The 18,000-nt window shown below is 46.9% G+C and overlaps 1 protein-coding gene across 2 annotated transcripts in view; it reads right to left on the bottom strand.

The window, feature by feature from the left end:
• PRKCA (protein kinase C alpha) overlaps positions 1–18,000 on the bottom strand; it is a gene marked incomplete at both ends in the record, with an annotated part of 373,558 nt that overhangs the window by 197,912 nt on the left and 157,646 nt on the right. For both annotated transcript variants that reach the window (XM_079726327.1, XM_079726328.1), the window contains one exon: positions 14,207–14,289. In XM_079726327.1, the coding sequence (XP_079582453.1) occupies positions 14,207–14,289 (83 nt within the window). The remainder of the gene's footprint in view (positions 1–14,206; positions 14,290–18,000) is intronic.

Raw genomic sequence — 18,000 nt, 5'->3', positions numbered from 1 at the left:
TCCACTTAGCCCGAGGCAGCCTAGACGTCTGCAGCAAACAGCTCTGCCAGCACACTGCTGCTGGGCAAAGAATTATTCTCAGGTGGGTGGGTCTGCTCCATTCAGATGACGTCCTGGGAGACCACAGCACTTGGTCACATTTCAAAAGAATTTCGTGGATGAGATTCGAGAGGGGGCAAATATGCCAATTAGAGCTTTTCAAAAATTGTACTATTCCAACAAGATTAAATCCAGAAAAATAATCTATGTCAAATCATCTTAAAAATCAAATTATCATGATTTCTGTTTCCTAGGGTCCCTTCTAGTCCCTGCCCGCTCCGTACATAAATTTGGTCATAGTCCTAATCACAGTAAGACCTTTACGTTAAGCTTTTGCATGGAGCATCATACAAGCGTTTTCCGTGTCTTTATAGTCATCCTTCTTAATGGCTACACCTGTGCTATTGCATGGATGTATCACAATTGACTTAACGACGCCCTACTGCCCACAGATTGTTAGTAAAAGAAACTCATGACTGCAGAGGGAAATCTAAGAGGACACTGCACTCAAGCCAATATATAGCCATACCCTAATCTTCAATGTTAAGATCCTATTAGATATAAATTATTCTCAAGGTTTCAAATTCAAGACTTATGGCAGTTATCTAGAATGGCTGACATTCAGAATCTGGTGGGTAATTGGGTATTCTGCTTCAGTAAGACTGATTGTATACATTTTATTTTCTAATGAATTTTATAGACCCTATAGTCCTAACATTAAGATTATGAAGAACATGCTTTTTTGGTTGTCGGGGAGATACATCCAATCACACAGTAGGCCTTAGGCTCAACTGGCATGGCCAGATGACTATCATATGGTATGGCATTATAGTCACAGAAAAGGAAAAATCTCCACTGATTCTAGGACAGTTCCTTTTAGTTACATTATTGGAAGGAAACAAACAAAACCCTGTAAGATTTTTTCATCTCTCTTGTAAAAGTCACATACATTCATCTGGGCAACAAATATTAACTGAGCACTTAGTACGTGGCAGACACAGTTCTAAGTCAAATAGAAGAGTGAGTGAGACAACAGCCCTGCTCGCATGGTGCTTCACGCTGGTGGAAGAGACAGACAGCAATCAAGTGACAAATAAATAGCACGGTTTCCAGGGTGACAAGGACCATCAAAGGTACATAAGGAGGACACGCTAATGGACAGTGAAGAGGGGAGGGTGAGAGCTGAAGAGGCCTCTCTGTGGAGTCACCTGAGCAGACACCGGAATGGTATCAAGGAGCATCGTGAAGATCCGGGCACAAGAATCCACCAGTGCTGAAGCCCTCAGGTGCAAATGAGCTTATTAGCCTGTCCTGTCTGTGAGGTGGACAGGAACCAGATCCCAATCACCACAAGCCTTGTTGACCAGAGTAAGACGTTTGCATTTCACTGTAATGGTCAAGGAAGGCTACTGCAGGGTGTGGACAAAGCAATGCAATGATGTGATCTGCCTGATACATCCAAAACACCACTGGGGATGCTGCCTAGGCGAGAAACTGGAGGGGACAGGAGCAGACGTGAGCAGACACAGCAAGATGCTCTTTGGTAAACTGCATGTTTTTCCAGAGATTATTTCATTGGACTCTCCCATCCTTGGGCTCCTGGATGACCAGGCGTTTAGTGAGAATATGACCAAACCAAAGCACGTAGCTCCAAGCAGACGGTGGGCATGTGGACTTGCAGGCAGGTCTGCTTCACACATGCACCTGATCCCTTTTTAAATTTTCTACCATGTCACTTTTCTTCCTCACTTCCAGCTCTGTACCTTCAGTTACTCTAAATTACAGATTTGTAATGAAAAAAAAAACCTGATTAACGTGAATTACCTAAAACCTTGGTGCATCATTCAAACTTCGCAAATGCAAAAGAAAAGAGGCCTCCCTTTCTAATTTTAAGACCTGCTGTGTGAACTCTCCTTGTTCAAGCTTCCCTGGTCTTTTGTGATTAATTTTAGTAACGGGGGAACGACCTGCTTAAGAACAAATGAGTCATGATACAGCTTCATATCTTAGAAACCTAAAATCACCCTCCTGCACGGAAAATACCATTTTCAGGTATGAAATGTCTACCCCATGTTAACTCTCCAAAGCTCTCTGCCTTGAAAAAGAGGTGGGGAGAGACAGGCTAGGGACTTGAGGTTATAGACAGCAAGCAATGTGCACACTGCCTTCTGAAAGGTATTTGTCTTAGGGATGTTTATGACATGAAAAAAAAAAAAACCCTCAACCATTGTTAAACAGTGTGTAGGCTGTGGATTTCAAAATATTCTTTCATACAGCAATCTCATAACAATACAAATTTCTCATGAGCATGAATAGCAACCTCTATGACTTCCGCATGGATTATTTATCCTGGCACAATGATGCATGTCTTAGACACGCACCTCTCATTTCAAACTGGAAAGAAATCAAAGACTCCTGACTCCTCAGCTTTATCATTTCTCTTCCTCTTGAACTGTGATTTGTTATAAACCTCTCCAGATTAACTGTACAATTAGCAGTGACTTCAAGGAATATAAATCTAAAACATGCAGTTGACAAAACAAGCATTTCCTTTTAATAGGTTCTTTCCCCACCAACATTTAACCCGAAAAACCTTCACCAAGTTACAAATCCTGGTCATACGTTTAGCAAAGCACAGTGCAATGGGCATCCTGCATGAGTTCCTCAAAAACGGAAGATTCTCTCAACACAGGAAGAAAAAAAACTTTCTAAAGGAAATTCACTGCCTAAAGACTAATTTAAAATCAAGAAACGGCTGGTATTGATCTGAGAGACTCTCATGAAACATTTTACAGATATTTATTTTATTTGGGATCAGAGACTTCAGTTTTCCTTCCATCCACTCTTACAACACACGTTCACGATCACCTGTGAGTCAGAAATCATACGAGGCGCTGGGAATACAGAGATGGGTGAGGTTCAGGGGAAAGAAAACATCACAACACAACCACAATAAGTCATCCTGCGGTAAACTGTTAAATTCATGGCCCGAGCGACCCAGCCCTCCCAGGGCCTACACCTGTGCCCTGTCCCTCTGCGATGGCTAATGCTGTGCGTTAACTTCACTGGACCATGGGGTGCCCAGATATTTGGTCAAACATTATCCTGGGTGTTTCTGGGAGGGTGTTTTTGGATGAGATTAACATTTAAATGCCTGCCAGCCTCCACCGTCTCATGACCTAGTTCTGTATAAGAAACCTCTTTGTGGGAAATATACACACACACCTGTGTGCGCACACCCACACCTGTACACACACATACATCTGTGCACACAAATACACACACACACACACACAGCCTATCAGTTCTGTTTCTCTGGAGAACCCCGAACTAATCTGCCTTCACAGGGACCCAGAGCTTGGCCATGTGACTTGCTTTGGTCGTGAGACCTCAGGACACATAATGTGTAAGTGCGCTAAGACTTGCCCCCTTGGAAAACTGCCACCACTATGTAAGAAACCTGTGCTCCCCTCCTCTGGAAAGGTCAAGGTGGAGGAGGACCAACCAACAGCCACAGCAAACAGCCAGTGGAGTCATCGTGTGCGACTCTGTAGAAACCCTGGGAAAATGTGACGCAGGAGAGTGGCACAGTCGTGTCGTGGCAATGACGTTCTTCTTAGAACCTGGCTTCCCACCCTTGGACTACCAGTCTCAAAATAAATGTGTTTCGGGAACAGGCTGGATTATAAAAATAAATAGAAATGTGGAATGAAACAAAATTAGAACAATTGACCTTCCCTCTGTCTGTCTCACCTCCTGCTCATAAGAGACTATGATTGAGGGCATTTGCTCACAGCTTCTGGTGCAACACAGTATAAACAGCTGTCACCAAAGCGACTCTCCCACTGGTTTCATCTCTCTCGGCCACTGTCGAAGGCCTAGACAGAATTCCTACTAAGTAGGTTCATTGACTGTTGTCACTGTTTTGGACCCTTACTCTCACTGTAAATAAAGAAATGTCACAGTGATAATGCTGTAACTAGAAACCCCTCCATCTTCCTTCCTCTCCTATCCCCTAGGAAACGCACTTCTTTTTGTCCGCAGACTTTTCCTGAGTCTCCCACTGGCAATTTATTAAACAGCAAAGACAGAGCCAAGGTGAGGAAGGTATTAGCTAATTGAATGGGACGCCTACTTCAGTTTAACAAAGAGTGAGTCATTGAAATCCAGGAACAAGCTCTGGCATAAGCCAAGGAGCTCTCTGGGCTGGCTTTCAACTTAGGGTGAAGCCACTTGCATTGAATCTTTCCAGAAACCCAGGGTCCTGGGAAGCCCTACCTTCCCATTTTCTTGAGGAGAACCAGAACCAAGTCTCCAAACGGCTCCGGGCTCTCACCTGGCCCATCAGGTGCTGTAGCCTTCACTGTGGGCACCGTCAGTCCTCTTGGTGAATGCTTTTACTGTTAATATCTTGGGATTTTATAATCTCAGTTTCTTACTGTTTTGAGATTTCTCATAGACACACTGACCCCAGACTCCGACCCCCAAAATAGAGCCTTCGCCAACAGAAAGCCTGCCCCTGAAGTTGGCTTTTCCTAACCAACCATGCGGCACCATGGAAAGAACAGGGTTGGAAGCAGAGAGACCTGGGTCAAAGCTCACCACTTACTGCTGGACTCTGGCGGGTCGCTTAACCCCCAAGCCTCCATTTTCACATCTGTACAATGAAGATAATAACGTGTGCATTTATGTGGGTTATCCACGGAAGTAATCATCTGAATAAATAATCATGTTGATTCATATGTATGACTTCCCACTACAGATAAGCTATTTGAAGACAGACCATGTTTCTTTTTTTAACCTTTGCATCTCCTAGCACCTGGCATGAAATAAACGCTCAAAGAACATTTAACAATTACAAATAATAGCAGAAAAAGCACCAGACATAGAGATGCTAGGTACACATCAGGTACCATCATAAAGATGTCATGACTTGTGGAGCAGAACTTCTAGCTCTGAGCTCCCAATGATTTGAGCCACAAGTGGCCCCAGACTCCAGTTCTCAGGCACAGGTTAATTTGGTTGTTTGTACATCATGAACTGATATTACTAAGTCACTTGGTATGGGTCAGAAAAAATAAGGAAGGCTTCATACCAATTTTTGACCCCAATCAGTCAAAAGCTATTGTCCAAATCCACCATTTTTTAAACTCAACTCCAAATAGCTGAGACCATGGTTTGAAATGACTACTGTAAAGAGAAGGAAAGCCCATCAGGTGTGGCTTCCACCTGTGAGGTGACATAATAATGCTGATGAAACATCATTCCTAAGTTCTGGGCAAGTTCAGTAACAATCTCACGTGTAGCTTAAACTAGCCAAGTAATTCAAGATCATGTAAATACAACTGGTGATCAAATTAGGTTATCAGACCTTCATCCACTCATTCTCTGGTTCAACAACTATTCTTTGTGCACCCATTCTGTGCCAGGCTCTGCACTGGGCTGTTGGTTTCCAAAGGGAAACGAAAGAGGACAGCCCCATGAAGAATTCACTGTGTAGGCATGACCGTCAAGGAAGACAACAATTTTCTAGAATGGGTATTAACTATAAGTGTCCATGAGAAGCTATGCAATGATTCCTACGTGTTTTCCAAGCTTCAAGCACAAAAGTCGCTTTCAAATCTGATATCAGAGACAGTTTATAATTTTCCCAAGAAAAGCACTGTCTACCTTATCATCTTACCCTCTTTTTGACCAAAAATGGTACCACCCACCTTAATCACACCCCTTTTTCAGATCTGGCTCCACTGCACTTTTGGCTGCTTCCCCTAAACAATCACACCACACTCTCAAAGGCTGACGGGGCAGGGGGGACAAGAGGAGACATTTTGAAAAGAATGAGTTGCTGGCCGTATGTGCCATTCTGAGCGAAGCGTTCCAAAGACATTCGCGCAGTGGCAACTTCAGCCATTGGATTAAGCTGAAAAGCCCCCGGGGTGACCCTCTCAAAAACAGGTCTCCTGGCCCCCTGGTTCCCGCACAGGGCACCTTCTCTATTTTCACACCACACACACCCCCTCTTCTCACTGGTGCATCAAGAGGATGGATGTCCCACCCTCCACGGCCCCCCGTAGCGCATCAGAACTGCAGATGGAGATGCAAGTGTTGGAGGCTATTTTTAATTCTCAGCTAAATTAATTTGGTGCAAAAGTAGCAGGAGTCCCTACCCTTGTAGGAAATACTTCTGTTACTGTGAATCTGGTACATAAAATAATCCACCCACTGAAGAACAGAATTAGCACGGGAGCTTTGGGTTGGGTTTGTTTCCCCGAAATAACTTCTTTTCCAGGTTTCCCGTGGCAGCATGGCACGTGAGGAGTGCAGAGCGGGGTTTCAGGACCAGCGAGGCTTCCACTCAGAGGTTCACCTGGGGGGATCTCACCAGGATCTGCAGAACATGGCGGGTCTCTCTGGCCTGTGCTCTTTTAATGGGTCCTCTTGCAAGGAGGTGTCACCTGAGTTTACACACCACTGGGTAGCAGCATTTGGTGAGGGATGAACTCCCGTAAGCCAGCAGGAAAAACAGGAAAATATTGGTCTACTTTTTTTTAAAAGAACATTTTGAAAAAAAAATTGAAATAAATCTTTAAAATGTCACCACCTTCAGGAAGCCTTCCCTCATTCTTCCATGAGATGCACTCTCCCCTCCACTCAAACTCAACAACAGCTTATTTCTTCCCCCACTGATGGCAGCCGTCACATGCAACCTTACAGTGTGAGGATCTGCATCCTTTTCATCAGAGAGGATGCGCTGGGAGGGCAGGACCTGTCCATCACCGTTTTAATCTTCACAGCTTGAAGCCCTCAATAAACATTTAGGTGACAAAATATTATTTAGGGCTGAAGACAACTGTAAAGATCACCAAGTTCAATCTCCCTATTGATGAATAAGAAAACCACCATCTAAAGGTTTTCAGTGACTTGGCAGGGCAGGGCTCCCAGTTCCTTCTCTGAGACTCTCTTTACCTCACTCTGCTGAATTTTATTCATTTATTTTTTTTGAAGGGGAGGGAAATCTTTCTCCTTACTTTCTTTTTTCTTTTCTTTTTCTTTTTTAATTTTTGGCCATGTTGGGTCTCCGTTGCTGCGCATGGGGCTTTCTCTAGTTGTGGCGAGCCGGGGCTGCTCTTCGTTGGAGTGGCTTCTCTTGTTGTGGAGCACGGGCCCTAGAGCACACAGGCTTCAGTAGTTGTGGAGTGCGGCTCAGTAGTTGTGGCTCACGGGCTCTAGAGCACAGGCTCAGTACTTGTGGTGCATGGGCTTAGTTGCTCCGCATCATGTGGGATCTTCCTGGACCAGGGCTCGAACCCGTGTCCCCTGCATTGGCAGGCAGATTCTTAACCACTGCGTGACCCGGGAAGTACCTCTGCTGAATTTCAAATGCCACTTTTTAGCACCTGCACCTTTTACAAATCACACTTTGTTGGTTCAGGAATGTAAAAAATGTTTGGGGTTTAACAGGGTTTTTCTCACACAATGGTCTTGTTTCCCTATTACATATAAAAGCACACTTTGAGAAAATAGAAGATCCACTAATTAAATTTATTTCTAGATTTATTTTACATGTTTCTAGTTTTGTTATAAATGCAGCTTTGAAAGGTTGAAATTTAAACAACTTAGCGGTCTTTTTTCCTTTGCTCAGTTCCTAAGACGCCGAGAAGAACTTCAGAACAAGAGTATTTGCAGGCTGTCAAAAGGCAAAGCAGGCAGCTCGGTTCTCTGGACACACGGCTGCCCGCGGGGTCCAGCTCCTCCGGACGCTGCTCCTGCTCTGCAGCAAGCTGTGCACTGGGTCCCATTTTTGGCTGTGAGTCAGTCATTTATGGTCGATGCTCTCAGCTTCTGCAGATGGCTCGGTTTTACGGGCTTCACAGACTTGAAGGGGCACCCAGATCGGAAGCAAGCTTCCCCGCCTTGTAACAAGTTGGTTCATCTCCTCACCTGTGTTCTTGCAAGCATGCAGGCGGCTGCAGCTACCTCCCGATGCCACCTGCATGGAGGGGGCTCCCCCCAACCCGGGAAGCTTCAGTAATGACCCCGGAGGTTATTTTTAAATCCCCTGAATTTGACTCAATTGGACGGCTCAGATACAAGAAGAGCAAAGCCCTTCAGGAATCGTTTCTCCCCGGACAGGCCAGGGGCACCGGCCGGTGAGGATGCGTCAGGTGAATAAAGGCAGGGAGACTACCCGAAACGCAGACCAAAGCCCGGGAAGCCGATGACCTCCAGGGCTTGAAGCCTTTCAACAGACCCCCCTCCACCTTCTCCAATGTCCACATACCCAGCACACAGGGCAAACCTCCCAAGGATTATGTTTAAAGAGCTGTTGAGCACTTGTGTCATCTTAAACACATCACTTAAGACTCCTCTCTCCCTACACTTTTACAGATTGAAGCGGGTGAGTCCGGACATGATCTTTCACAGCGGGACTGAGATTGGTGTGAGGCTCTCTCTAAAAGTGACGCTTCGTGGCTTTTCTCACTGAAGGCGCAGAGAAAACAAAGTATGGAAAACAAGGATTTAAAGTGCTAACGTACACACACACGCGCGCACACACACAGAAGCATGTGCACACACCCTGGAAACCCAGGTACCTCGTGTGCCCTCTGGCAGGAGGGGAGTCACAAGGAGACACAATTCTCGAGGGACAGAGGTTGTCCTAAGGACAGGGAGGGGCTCCAGACTGAAGGACAGAGGCATCGAGCTGAAAATTTTAAAAGTGCAGGGAAGGGGCCTGAGGAGGAGCCGGCCCCTCAAACCCAGCCCGCCGGGCCCTGCCCGGTGGGCCTCACCGCAGCCCGGGCAGGGCAGGGACGGGACAACCATCAAGGCAGGTGGCCAGTGGCAGCTGAAGAAAGAAGGGCGCTCTGGTCCCTTCAGAAGAACCAAGTCACAGCGCTCGCTCCCCCCAAGCCAAACGAGGTGACACTCCCCCTCCACCTGCCATGGCCTGGCTCCAGTCTTAATTTGGGGGCGGGGAGGGAGAGAAGAGCTATATCTAAACGTGGACCCTCCCTCTCACAAAATCCTGGACAAAGGGCAGGGGTGCTGGGCGGGGCCCCGAGCTGCGTCCTGAGGGTGCACACCTGCAAGCGGCAATCCTGCACCAACTCAAAACGCCCTGGCAATGTGAGGTGAGGAGTGCGCTGCGCGTTCTGAGCCCCGGACCGCAGCTCCCCATGCCTGCATCCGGCTGTGAGGCCAGGCTCTGAGGACCCGCAGCATCAGTGAACGAGCCAACCTCTCGTGTCAGGGTCTTTGGAAGTCTTCCCTCTTCTTCTCTCCTCGGGTGCACGGGCCTGCGCTTAAAGTCTCAAAAATTGTGGCTTTTATGTGTAGATATGCTGGGAGGGAATTTCTGTCCACAGGGGGTGGGGAGGCTGGGCGACTGGCCAAAGGGTTTTTTGGGGGCGGGGGAGGGTCCTTCCACTGAACCCAGAAGCCTCTTCTCCTCAAGGTTCCCTGAACTTCTGCATCCTTTCCACCAGACTGCTCCTTGAGACGTGAAGACTATGCCTGCTCAAAAGAATGTGTTTTTTGTTGTTGTTGTTTGTTTTTGTGGTACGCGGGCCTCTCACCGCTGTGGCCTCTCCCGTTGCGGAGCACAGGCTCCGGACATGCAGGCTCAGCGGCCATGGCTCAAGGGCCCAGCCGCTCCGCGGCATGTGGGATCTTCCCGGACCAGGGCACAAACCCGTGTCCCCCGCACCGGCAGGCAGACTCTCAACCACTGCGCCACCAGGGAAGCCCCAAAAGGATGTTTAACTCCCTTCGCATCTGGTTCCTGTAATCCGGGTACCACTAGGTTATTTTTCAGTATTTTCCGTTCCTTTCCTCTTGAAGGTGGCAGAGCAGGCACAGTCTCTGTGGATTTCACGAGATGTGTGGCTTCCTTCGCCCCCTCTGTGGATGCTCTGGGGTCCGCTGAGCCCAGCGAAGACGTTATTTAAGGAGCACAGACACTGGGCATCTTAAGCATTCACCGTGGTTTGAAAAAAGCTTTAATTTCTTTAATTTTCAGGGAACAAACGCCTGGGGTAGTTTTAAATTAGATTTCCCCGCTCCTGATCCTTCCATCGTTTCACCTGGTCTTTTTCATCCCCATCAGCTCTCTTCTAAACATCTGAACAGAACTTTCAATGATGAAACCAGGTAGCAGGTTGTCAACGTGCTCCGCTGACCACAGGACCAGGCCAGGGACCCCTCTCTCTTTCCCTTAACAACCAACACCCTGGAAAGAATCAGCCACAAACCTACCAGGTATTCCGGGGCAACAGGACGCTGCCCCACCTCATTTAATTTTCTTTCTTTAATATGCCCCAGTCTCCACATCTAAAAAATAAAGTTAACCTACAAAAATCTCTAATACCCCTTCCAGCTCTATAATCCCATGATTTTAAAATGTATTCCCCATCCTCAGCTCAGCTTTATGTCCTGATACCTTCATGCTCTTCCAACTACTTCCCTGGTGAGTTCAGTATGGGAAGCCTGTAGGTTTGTTCAATAAGTAAATTCGTCCCGCACACAGACAGAAGTCACATCGCACGCCCTGGCTCCAGAAAGCCGCAATCACAGTCTCTGGATGCCAAGGACCAAAAGGCAAAAGTTCCCCTTGGAAAAGAATGCACAATCCTTTTTGATCAGACAGGCAGGACTGGCCCATTATTCTGTACCTTTTTAATAGCTCACCCACTTCTTTTTCTCTCAGATTCAAAAAAAGCTCATCTCGTAACTTAAATTTTGAATATACTAAAATGTGAGGCAAGTCAACACACACAAAGATGAGCAGGGGCAGAACTCAGGGGACTCGGCAGGTCACAGGTGCGCCTTCTGTTACGCTTCACAGCGAAAAGCTCTTTGCTAACACTCCACACCTGGCCCCAGGCTGGGAGCAGGGTGGCCACAGCGATCAGCCAAAACAGGATAAAATTCTGAGCGGGTTGTTTGTTTTTTTGTTACTGAGCTGCATGAGCTGCTTGTAAATTTTGGAGATTAATCCTTTGTCAGTTACTTCATCTGCAAATATTTTCTCCCATTCTGAGGGTTGTCTTTTCGTCTTGTTTATGGTTTCCTTTGCTGTGCAAAAGCTTTGAAGTTTCATTAGGTCCCATTTGTTTTTATTCCCATTTCTCTAGGAGGTGGGTCAAAAAGGATCTTGCTGTGATTTATGTCATAGAGTGTTCTGCCTATGTTTTCCTCTAAGAGTTTGATAGTTTCTGGCCTTACATTTAGATCTTTAATCCATTTTGAGCTTATTTTTGTGTATGGTGTTAGGGAGTGTTCTAATCTCATACTTTTACATGTATCTGTCGAGTTTTCCCAGCACCACTTATTGAAGAGGCTGTCTTTTCTCCACTGTATATTCTTGCCTCCTTTATCAAAGATAAGGTGACCATATGTGTGTGGGTTTATCTCTGGGCTTTCTATCCTGTTCCATTGATCTATATTTCTGTTTCTGTGCCAGTACTATACTGTCTTGATTACTGTAGCCTTATAGTATAGTCTGAAGTCAATGGGCAGAAGACCTAAACAGACATTTCTCCAAAGAAGATATACAGATTGCCAACAAACACGTGAAAGAATGCTCAACATCATTAATCATTAAAGAAATACAAATCAAAACTACAATGAGATATCATCTCACATCGGTCAGAATGGCCATCATCAAAAATTCTAGAAACAATAAATGCTGGAGAGGGTGTGGAGAAAAGGGAACACTCTTGCACTGCTGGTGGGAATGTAAATTGATATAGCCACTACGGAAAACAGTATGGAGGTTCCTTAAAAACTACAAATAGAACTACCACACGACCCAGCAATCTCACTACTGGGCATATACCCTGAGAAAACCATAATTCAAAAAGAGTCATGTGGGCTTCCCTGGTGGCGCAGTGGTTGAGAGTCCACCTGCTGATGCAGGGGACACGGGTTCGTGCCCCGGTCTGGGAAGATCCCACATGCCGCGGAGTGGCTGGGCCCGTGAGCCATGGCCGCTGAGCCTGTGCTCCGCAACAGGAGAGGCCACAACAGTGAGAGGCCTGCGTACCACAAAAAAAAAAGAGTTATATACCAAAATGTTCATTGCAGCTCTATTTACAATAGCCAGGACATGGAAGCAACCTAAGTGTCCATCATCGGAAGAATGGATAAAGAAGATGTGACACATATATACAGTGGAATATTACTCAGCCATAAAAAGAAATGAAATTGAGCTATTTGTAGTGAGGTGGATGGACCTAGAGTCTATCATACAGAGTGAAGTAAGTCAGAAAGAGAAAAACATAAATACCGTATGCTAACACATATATATGGAATCTAAGGGAAAAAAAAAGGTCATGAAGAACCTAGGGGTAAGACGGGAATAAAGACACAGACCTACTAGAGAATGGACTTGAGGATATGGAGAGGGGGAAGGGTAAACTGGGACAAAGTGAGAGAGTGGCATGGACATATATACACTACCAAACGTAAAATAGATAGCTAGTGGGAAACAGCCGCATGGTACAGGGAGATCAGCTCGGTGCTTTGTGACCACCTAGAGGGGTGGGATAGGGAGGGTGGGAGGGAGGGAGATGCAAGAGAGAAGAGACATGGGAACATATGTATATGTATAACTGATTCACTTTGTTATAAAGCAGAAACTAACACACCATTGTAAAGCAATTATACTCCAATAAAGATGTTAAAAAAAAAAATTCTGGGCTTCCCTGGTGGCGCAGTGGTTGAGAGTCCGCCTGCCAACGCAGGGGACACGGGTTCGTGCCCCGGTCCGGGAAGATCCCACATGCCGCGGAGCGGCTGGGCCCGTGAGCCATGGCCGCTGAGCCTGCGCATCCGGAGCCTGTGCTCCGCAACGGGAGAGGCCACAACAGTGAGAGGCCCGCGTACCGAAAAAAAAAAAAAAAAAAAAAAATTCTGACCGGGAAAGGAGCTGCTGAAGATAATTAACAGGCATAAACAAGCATCAACCAAGGCATCCCTAGGTAAGCAAGTCTGTCCTATGCAAACCCGGATGTGTGTTACCATCTACGTGGAATATTAGGAGCCAACAGAGGATTCAGAACAAGATCACGGATGCGATCAGAGCTGGCCGACAGGCCCTTTAGGGAGTCGTGAACTTGGCCTCTCACCCTGCTGGTCTCTCCCGGCCCCCTTCCCTGCCTTCCTCTCCCACCCGATCTGCAGGATGGGGCTCCTCAGAGCTCTCTCCTGGCCTCTAACTTCTTTTCTTCTACCTCTTTAATCTCCCTCAAGGCAAGATGATCCACTCGGGATGCCTTAAAAAAACAAAACCAAAAAAACCAAAAAAACCCAACCAGAACAAGCACCAAAGGTAGGAATAACTTGGAGCAAATCATTTAAGTATTAGTGGCCAAAGAGGTCCATCACACGCCATCCAGAAATGCCTACTCTCCCGGGCCTACCCTGCAATTTTTTTTTGCAGTTAAAAATATGACTTTCCATGTAACAGCTCAAGTTCCCCTCCAACGGATGTATTTTAGGCACTGGTGCTTCCCCCGCCCCCAAACTCCCACTCTGCTCTGCCGACCCCGCTTTTCAGCCAACAAGGGATGCAACGGAGAGACTCAGCAGAGACAGGCAGAGTTAAGTCACAAATCAGAGAGATGAGGTATTCACATGTGGGCAGTTTCAGAGATCATTTGTTCAGCGAAACAGACGCTGAATTATTCCAGTCAACAGGAGCATTTATAATACCTAATGAAAGGCAGCAAGGATCCCATGAGACAAACTAGGGACAGTTTGTTACATCGGCCAAAAGCAGTGAGGGCCCTACTAGTTAATCGACGTTACAAATAAACTGAAGGGCGATTTATGTTCATTGTAAAATGTGTCAACATTTTCCAAAATAAACTGCCTTGTGTTTGTGAAAGCTAGGACTATAAATTTGGTAGATTTAGCCAACGTGCCACCCAGAGCTGAAGAGTACAAACAAGATAACAGGAAATTCTCCTCTGAGCCCGGGATAGTCCTGCCAGGGTTCAAAAGGACTATAAATCTATTCATTAGTAAAAGCCAAAGTTATATGAAATGAACTGGTAAGTCTTCCCATGAACAGTATGTGCCAGAACAACAGTAGTTCAGGCATTAAAAAAATTAAACTCGGAAACCCTCATCAACATAAAATAATAGTTTCCAAGCTACTTACATCAGTGTCAGGTCCTTTATCCGCACCCGGACAAGAAAAAGTAACAAATTCATGGCACCTCTTGTGAACCACAAAACAGCAAACTGGTGGAGAGAAAAGAAAACTAAAATTAGTAAGGTCTAGATTGAATATACAAAGCTTTGTTTTCCAAACAGGGCTACATGCTGTCATAAGTCAATTTAATTTCACTACAGAAAGAATCTCATAAACAGTCATCAGAAGGCATTTCATTCAAGACTCAGCCACATTTGGTTTTGGGGGGTTTTTAATAAATTTATTTAGTTATTATTTATTTTTGGCTGCGTTGGGTCTTCATTGTTGCACGCGGGCTTTCTCTAGTTGCAGCGAGCAGGGGCTACTGTTCATCGTGGTGTGTGGGCTTCTCATTGTGGAGCACGGGCTACAGGCGTGTGGGCTTCAGCAGTTGTGGCTTGCAGGCTCAGCAGTTGTGGTGTGAGGGCTTCAGTAGTTGTGGCTCTCGAGCTTAGTTGCTCCGGGGCATGTGGGATCTTCCCAGACCAGGGCTCGAACCCGTGTCCCCTGCATTGGCAGGCGGATTCTTAACCACTGCGCCACCAGGGAAGTCCCCACATTTGGTACTGACTGGACTCCTACATAACAGGACCACAAAATGCCAGCACGGACAGGGCCCCGGGAGACCTAAACCTTAGTTCCTCTTCTTTAAAGTTGAGGGGAAGGGCTAGGGATTGTTAAGACAGTTCTGCCAAGGTATAAACCAGGAAGCAACATGTAAAGTACTGTGCACTCTCCTCCAACAATACAGAGGTGTGTAAACGTTGATAAACGCTAGACCCTATTAGTAAGAGAATAATTTATTATAAATAATATGTGCATATCCCCAACTGTGGGTGCAGAACTTCCTTAGAAGAATTCTGAACGTCAAGAACTCCTGAAGACACAAACCCAACCTACAGAAAACAGCCCGCTGAAGTGAAGAAAAGCTAGGGTGCCTCCTCACACCCCTCTTGTATATGCCTGCTTGAGACTAGCTGGAAGGGGACCCGCAAATCTACCAAATCCACGACACGAAGCGTCTTCCAAACTCAGCGTGGTTTGCTAAGTATTCCCGGAGATGAATCAGTAACTGAATCATCAGTTATAGAAATTAATAAGTAACCTAAGATTTTTATGAAAAGTATAACATGGAGGATACAAAAAAATAAATGACCGAGGTCACCCTTCCTTAAAAGCTTCCGGTTCAGCTCCAAAGTGCATAACCCACTACTCTATTGTTCTCTGCTGAACAGCACACTAAAAAACAATATTCCCTCAGAAATACTGGGTGAGTCCTCAGTCTTTAGTGCAGAAGGCAGGCTAGAAATTCCCAGGTTCCTAGCTCTCGTCCACTCCCACAAGTGACACCAGCAGTACACCTTCCTGCACATGTGTCAGTAGATAAAGCCAACTGAAGAGGGTCAGGCCCAGGAGAGGGTGCGAGAGGCTGGCAGGTTTGCCCAGAGCCAAGACCCTAAAACTAAGGGAGCATTTAGGGGCCAGGAAGATGTTCAGGGTATCTGTGATCAGCACGAGCAGCCCCGAAAGGTGTGAGAGCCAGAATAACAGACAAAAGCAGTGCTTCTGAAGGGCCAGTGGTGGTGAGGGAAGAACACACTGGAACAGACCAGGCCGTGAGGGCCACTGGAAGCCCACTGTAGAGTCTGGGGATGAAAGTGATCACCCAGCACTATTCAGTCTGTAAGAGACGGAGGTAAGAGCTGTCAGGGAAATCGAAGAACTGATGGGACCTGCCAGCTGACCCCAGGCGCCATCTGTCGAGCCTCCTGTTCCGTGTCGCTCTGATGGGTCATTTCACCTGCCTGACCTCACTGAGTCCTCATAACACTGCTTAATATGCTCTGACGTCCACATTTTATGGAAGGGAAAACGCTGTACTGATCTCTGCCGTCTAGCGTGTTACCAGCGCACAGTGTCTGCAGACAGAAGAGATGGTGGGAGAGGACAGATGGACGGAGAGATGAACGGGGCAGACAGAAAAGGGACTTAGGTACAGTCACCCTCGTCCATGTAGTGGAGCAAGGACTCGAACTAAGGTTTGCTGGACCCTACAGCCCTTGCCCTCTACCACGTCACACTGGTGGACAGGAGAGCAAAAGACGCTGAAGGTGATGCCAAGATTCTGCACGTGCCAGGAAAATGGGTACATAAAAACATAGTTTTAAGTATATTTAATAAATATATACACATAACTATATGTATGTGTGTGTGTGTCTATGCGGGTGTATACATGTGAAACCTGGAGGATGAAGATGGGGGTAAACCACGTCAGGGAAGCAGGATAAAGGATGACTGTTTTCTTTTTAAACAGTTTTATTTTGAGATGGTCATAATACAAGGTCACTGTAAAAGTACATCTTTTATAAAAATACTTCGGGCTCGGCATGAGCAGGTAGAATTGGACAAGTGAGGGAACCATCCACAGGAAGGTGAACACTCAAGATCTCCTCAGGAGCGTCCTTTCAGGAGCAGAGATAACCTGAGGGAGGGGCTCTCTTGGGCTGCTGCCCACTGGGCACCACTGGGGCCGGAGGGGGGGACTGTAAAGGAGCAGAGGAAAGAGCCCCTGGCCACCCAGGCAGGGGCCAGACACTGCAAAGGGCAGCGCTTCACTCCTAACAGCCTCCAGAGCAGCGGGCTTCCCCGGTGTGGCTGAAGCATCCCCATCGCGCCACTGCCTGAGGATGGATAACAAAGGAGCGCAGAGGCTCAGATTAATCCCATCAGCTTGCTCTCCCCAGACAGGGTCAGCTTTCACTCACTGGGATTAGGATGATGAGTCGCTAAAGGGAGAAGGGCCACGGGAGCCCTATTTCCTCATCACAGTTTATTATGGATACGGTGTCTTGAAGGGAAAAGGTGCAACCTGATTCCCTACTTAATCATTCAAACATTCGAGCCTTTCATCTCCTTTTTGTCCATCTCATTCAGGTGGACACTTAAGAAAATCCATATTTATCAGACCCCTTTGGCTAGTTTGGTGTTTGCACCTGTCCTTTCAATCCCCATTTACCCGTCAGTGCAATTAAGTCTCTCCAGCTGGCCGTGTATTGATTGTATGCCTTAAATCGCGTGTCCAATTTTCTCCTGAGAAGAACCACACCCTCACGGCACAACATAATCCGAAAGGGCAGCAAAAACCCCACCCACCCCAACACCACTTCTTCCCAGCCTGCCTCAGCGGGCCCTCGCGCCCCACCTTACATCTAAAGTGCCTGTACTCACTGCCCCAACGGGAAGGGGGGAGAAGGGTCCAGAGAGCTGCTCCCCCAGGAGACTTATCAGGGGATAAAGACCCTGCAAGGCCTGTTCAAAGACTCAAGATTCAGACCTAATGAAGAAGAACATGCCAGCACCCACGGCGGGATGGTGGGCTGATTAAGGAGAGGAAGCGCCAGGGACCCTCCCGGCTCACTCCCAGCCCCAGCTGCGGGGAGACTGGGCGGCCAGGAAGAGGAGCTGCACTGGAGCGGACTCCAGGACTCCAGCCGGAAGCAGCACTGCCTGGGAAAGGCTGCCGAGGAAACTAAGCGAGGGCCAGACACTCCAAAATACCTGACAGCTGGCCTTGACCTCTGGTTTCAGGTTCTAAACTAAGTTGGGTAATTCTTACTTCGTAAGACAATAAAACACCAACGTTTGAGAAGTCTTGCTAGTGCAGCTGAAGAATGAGGAAAGGACTGAATAGAAGAAGAGAATGCCCTGGGCTCACCCCGTCAGCACAGACCTCCTTGGGCTAACAATTAGGTGCTATTGTT

Source organism: Hyperoodon ampullatus (assembly GCF_949752795.1).
Source record: "Hyperoodon ampullatus genome assembly, chromosome: 19".
Lineage (NCBI taxonomy): Eukaryota > Metazoa > Chordata > Mammalia > Artiodactyla > Ziphiidae > Hyperoodon > Hyperoodon ampullatus.
The sequence above is the reverse complement of the archived record's forward strand: the minus strand, read 5'-3'. Positions and strand labels throughout refer to the sequence as shown.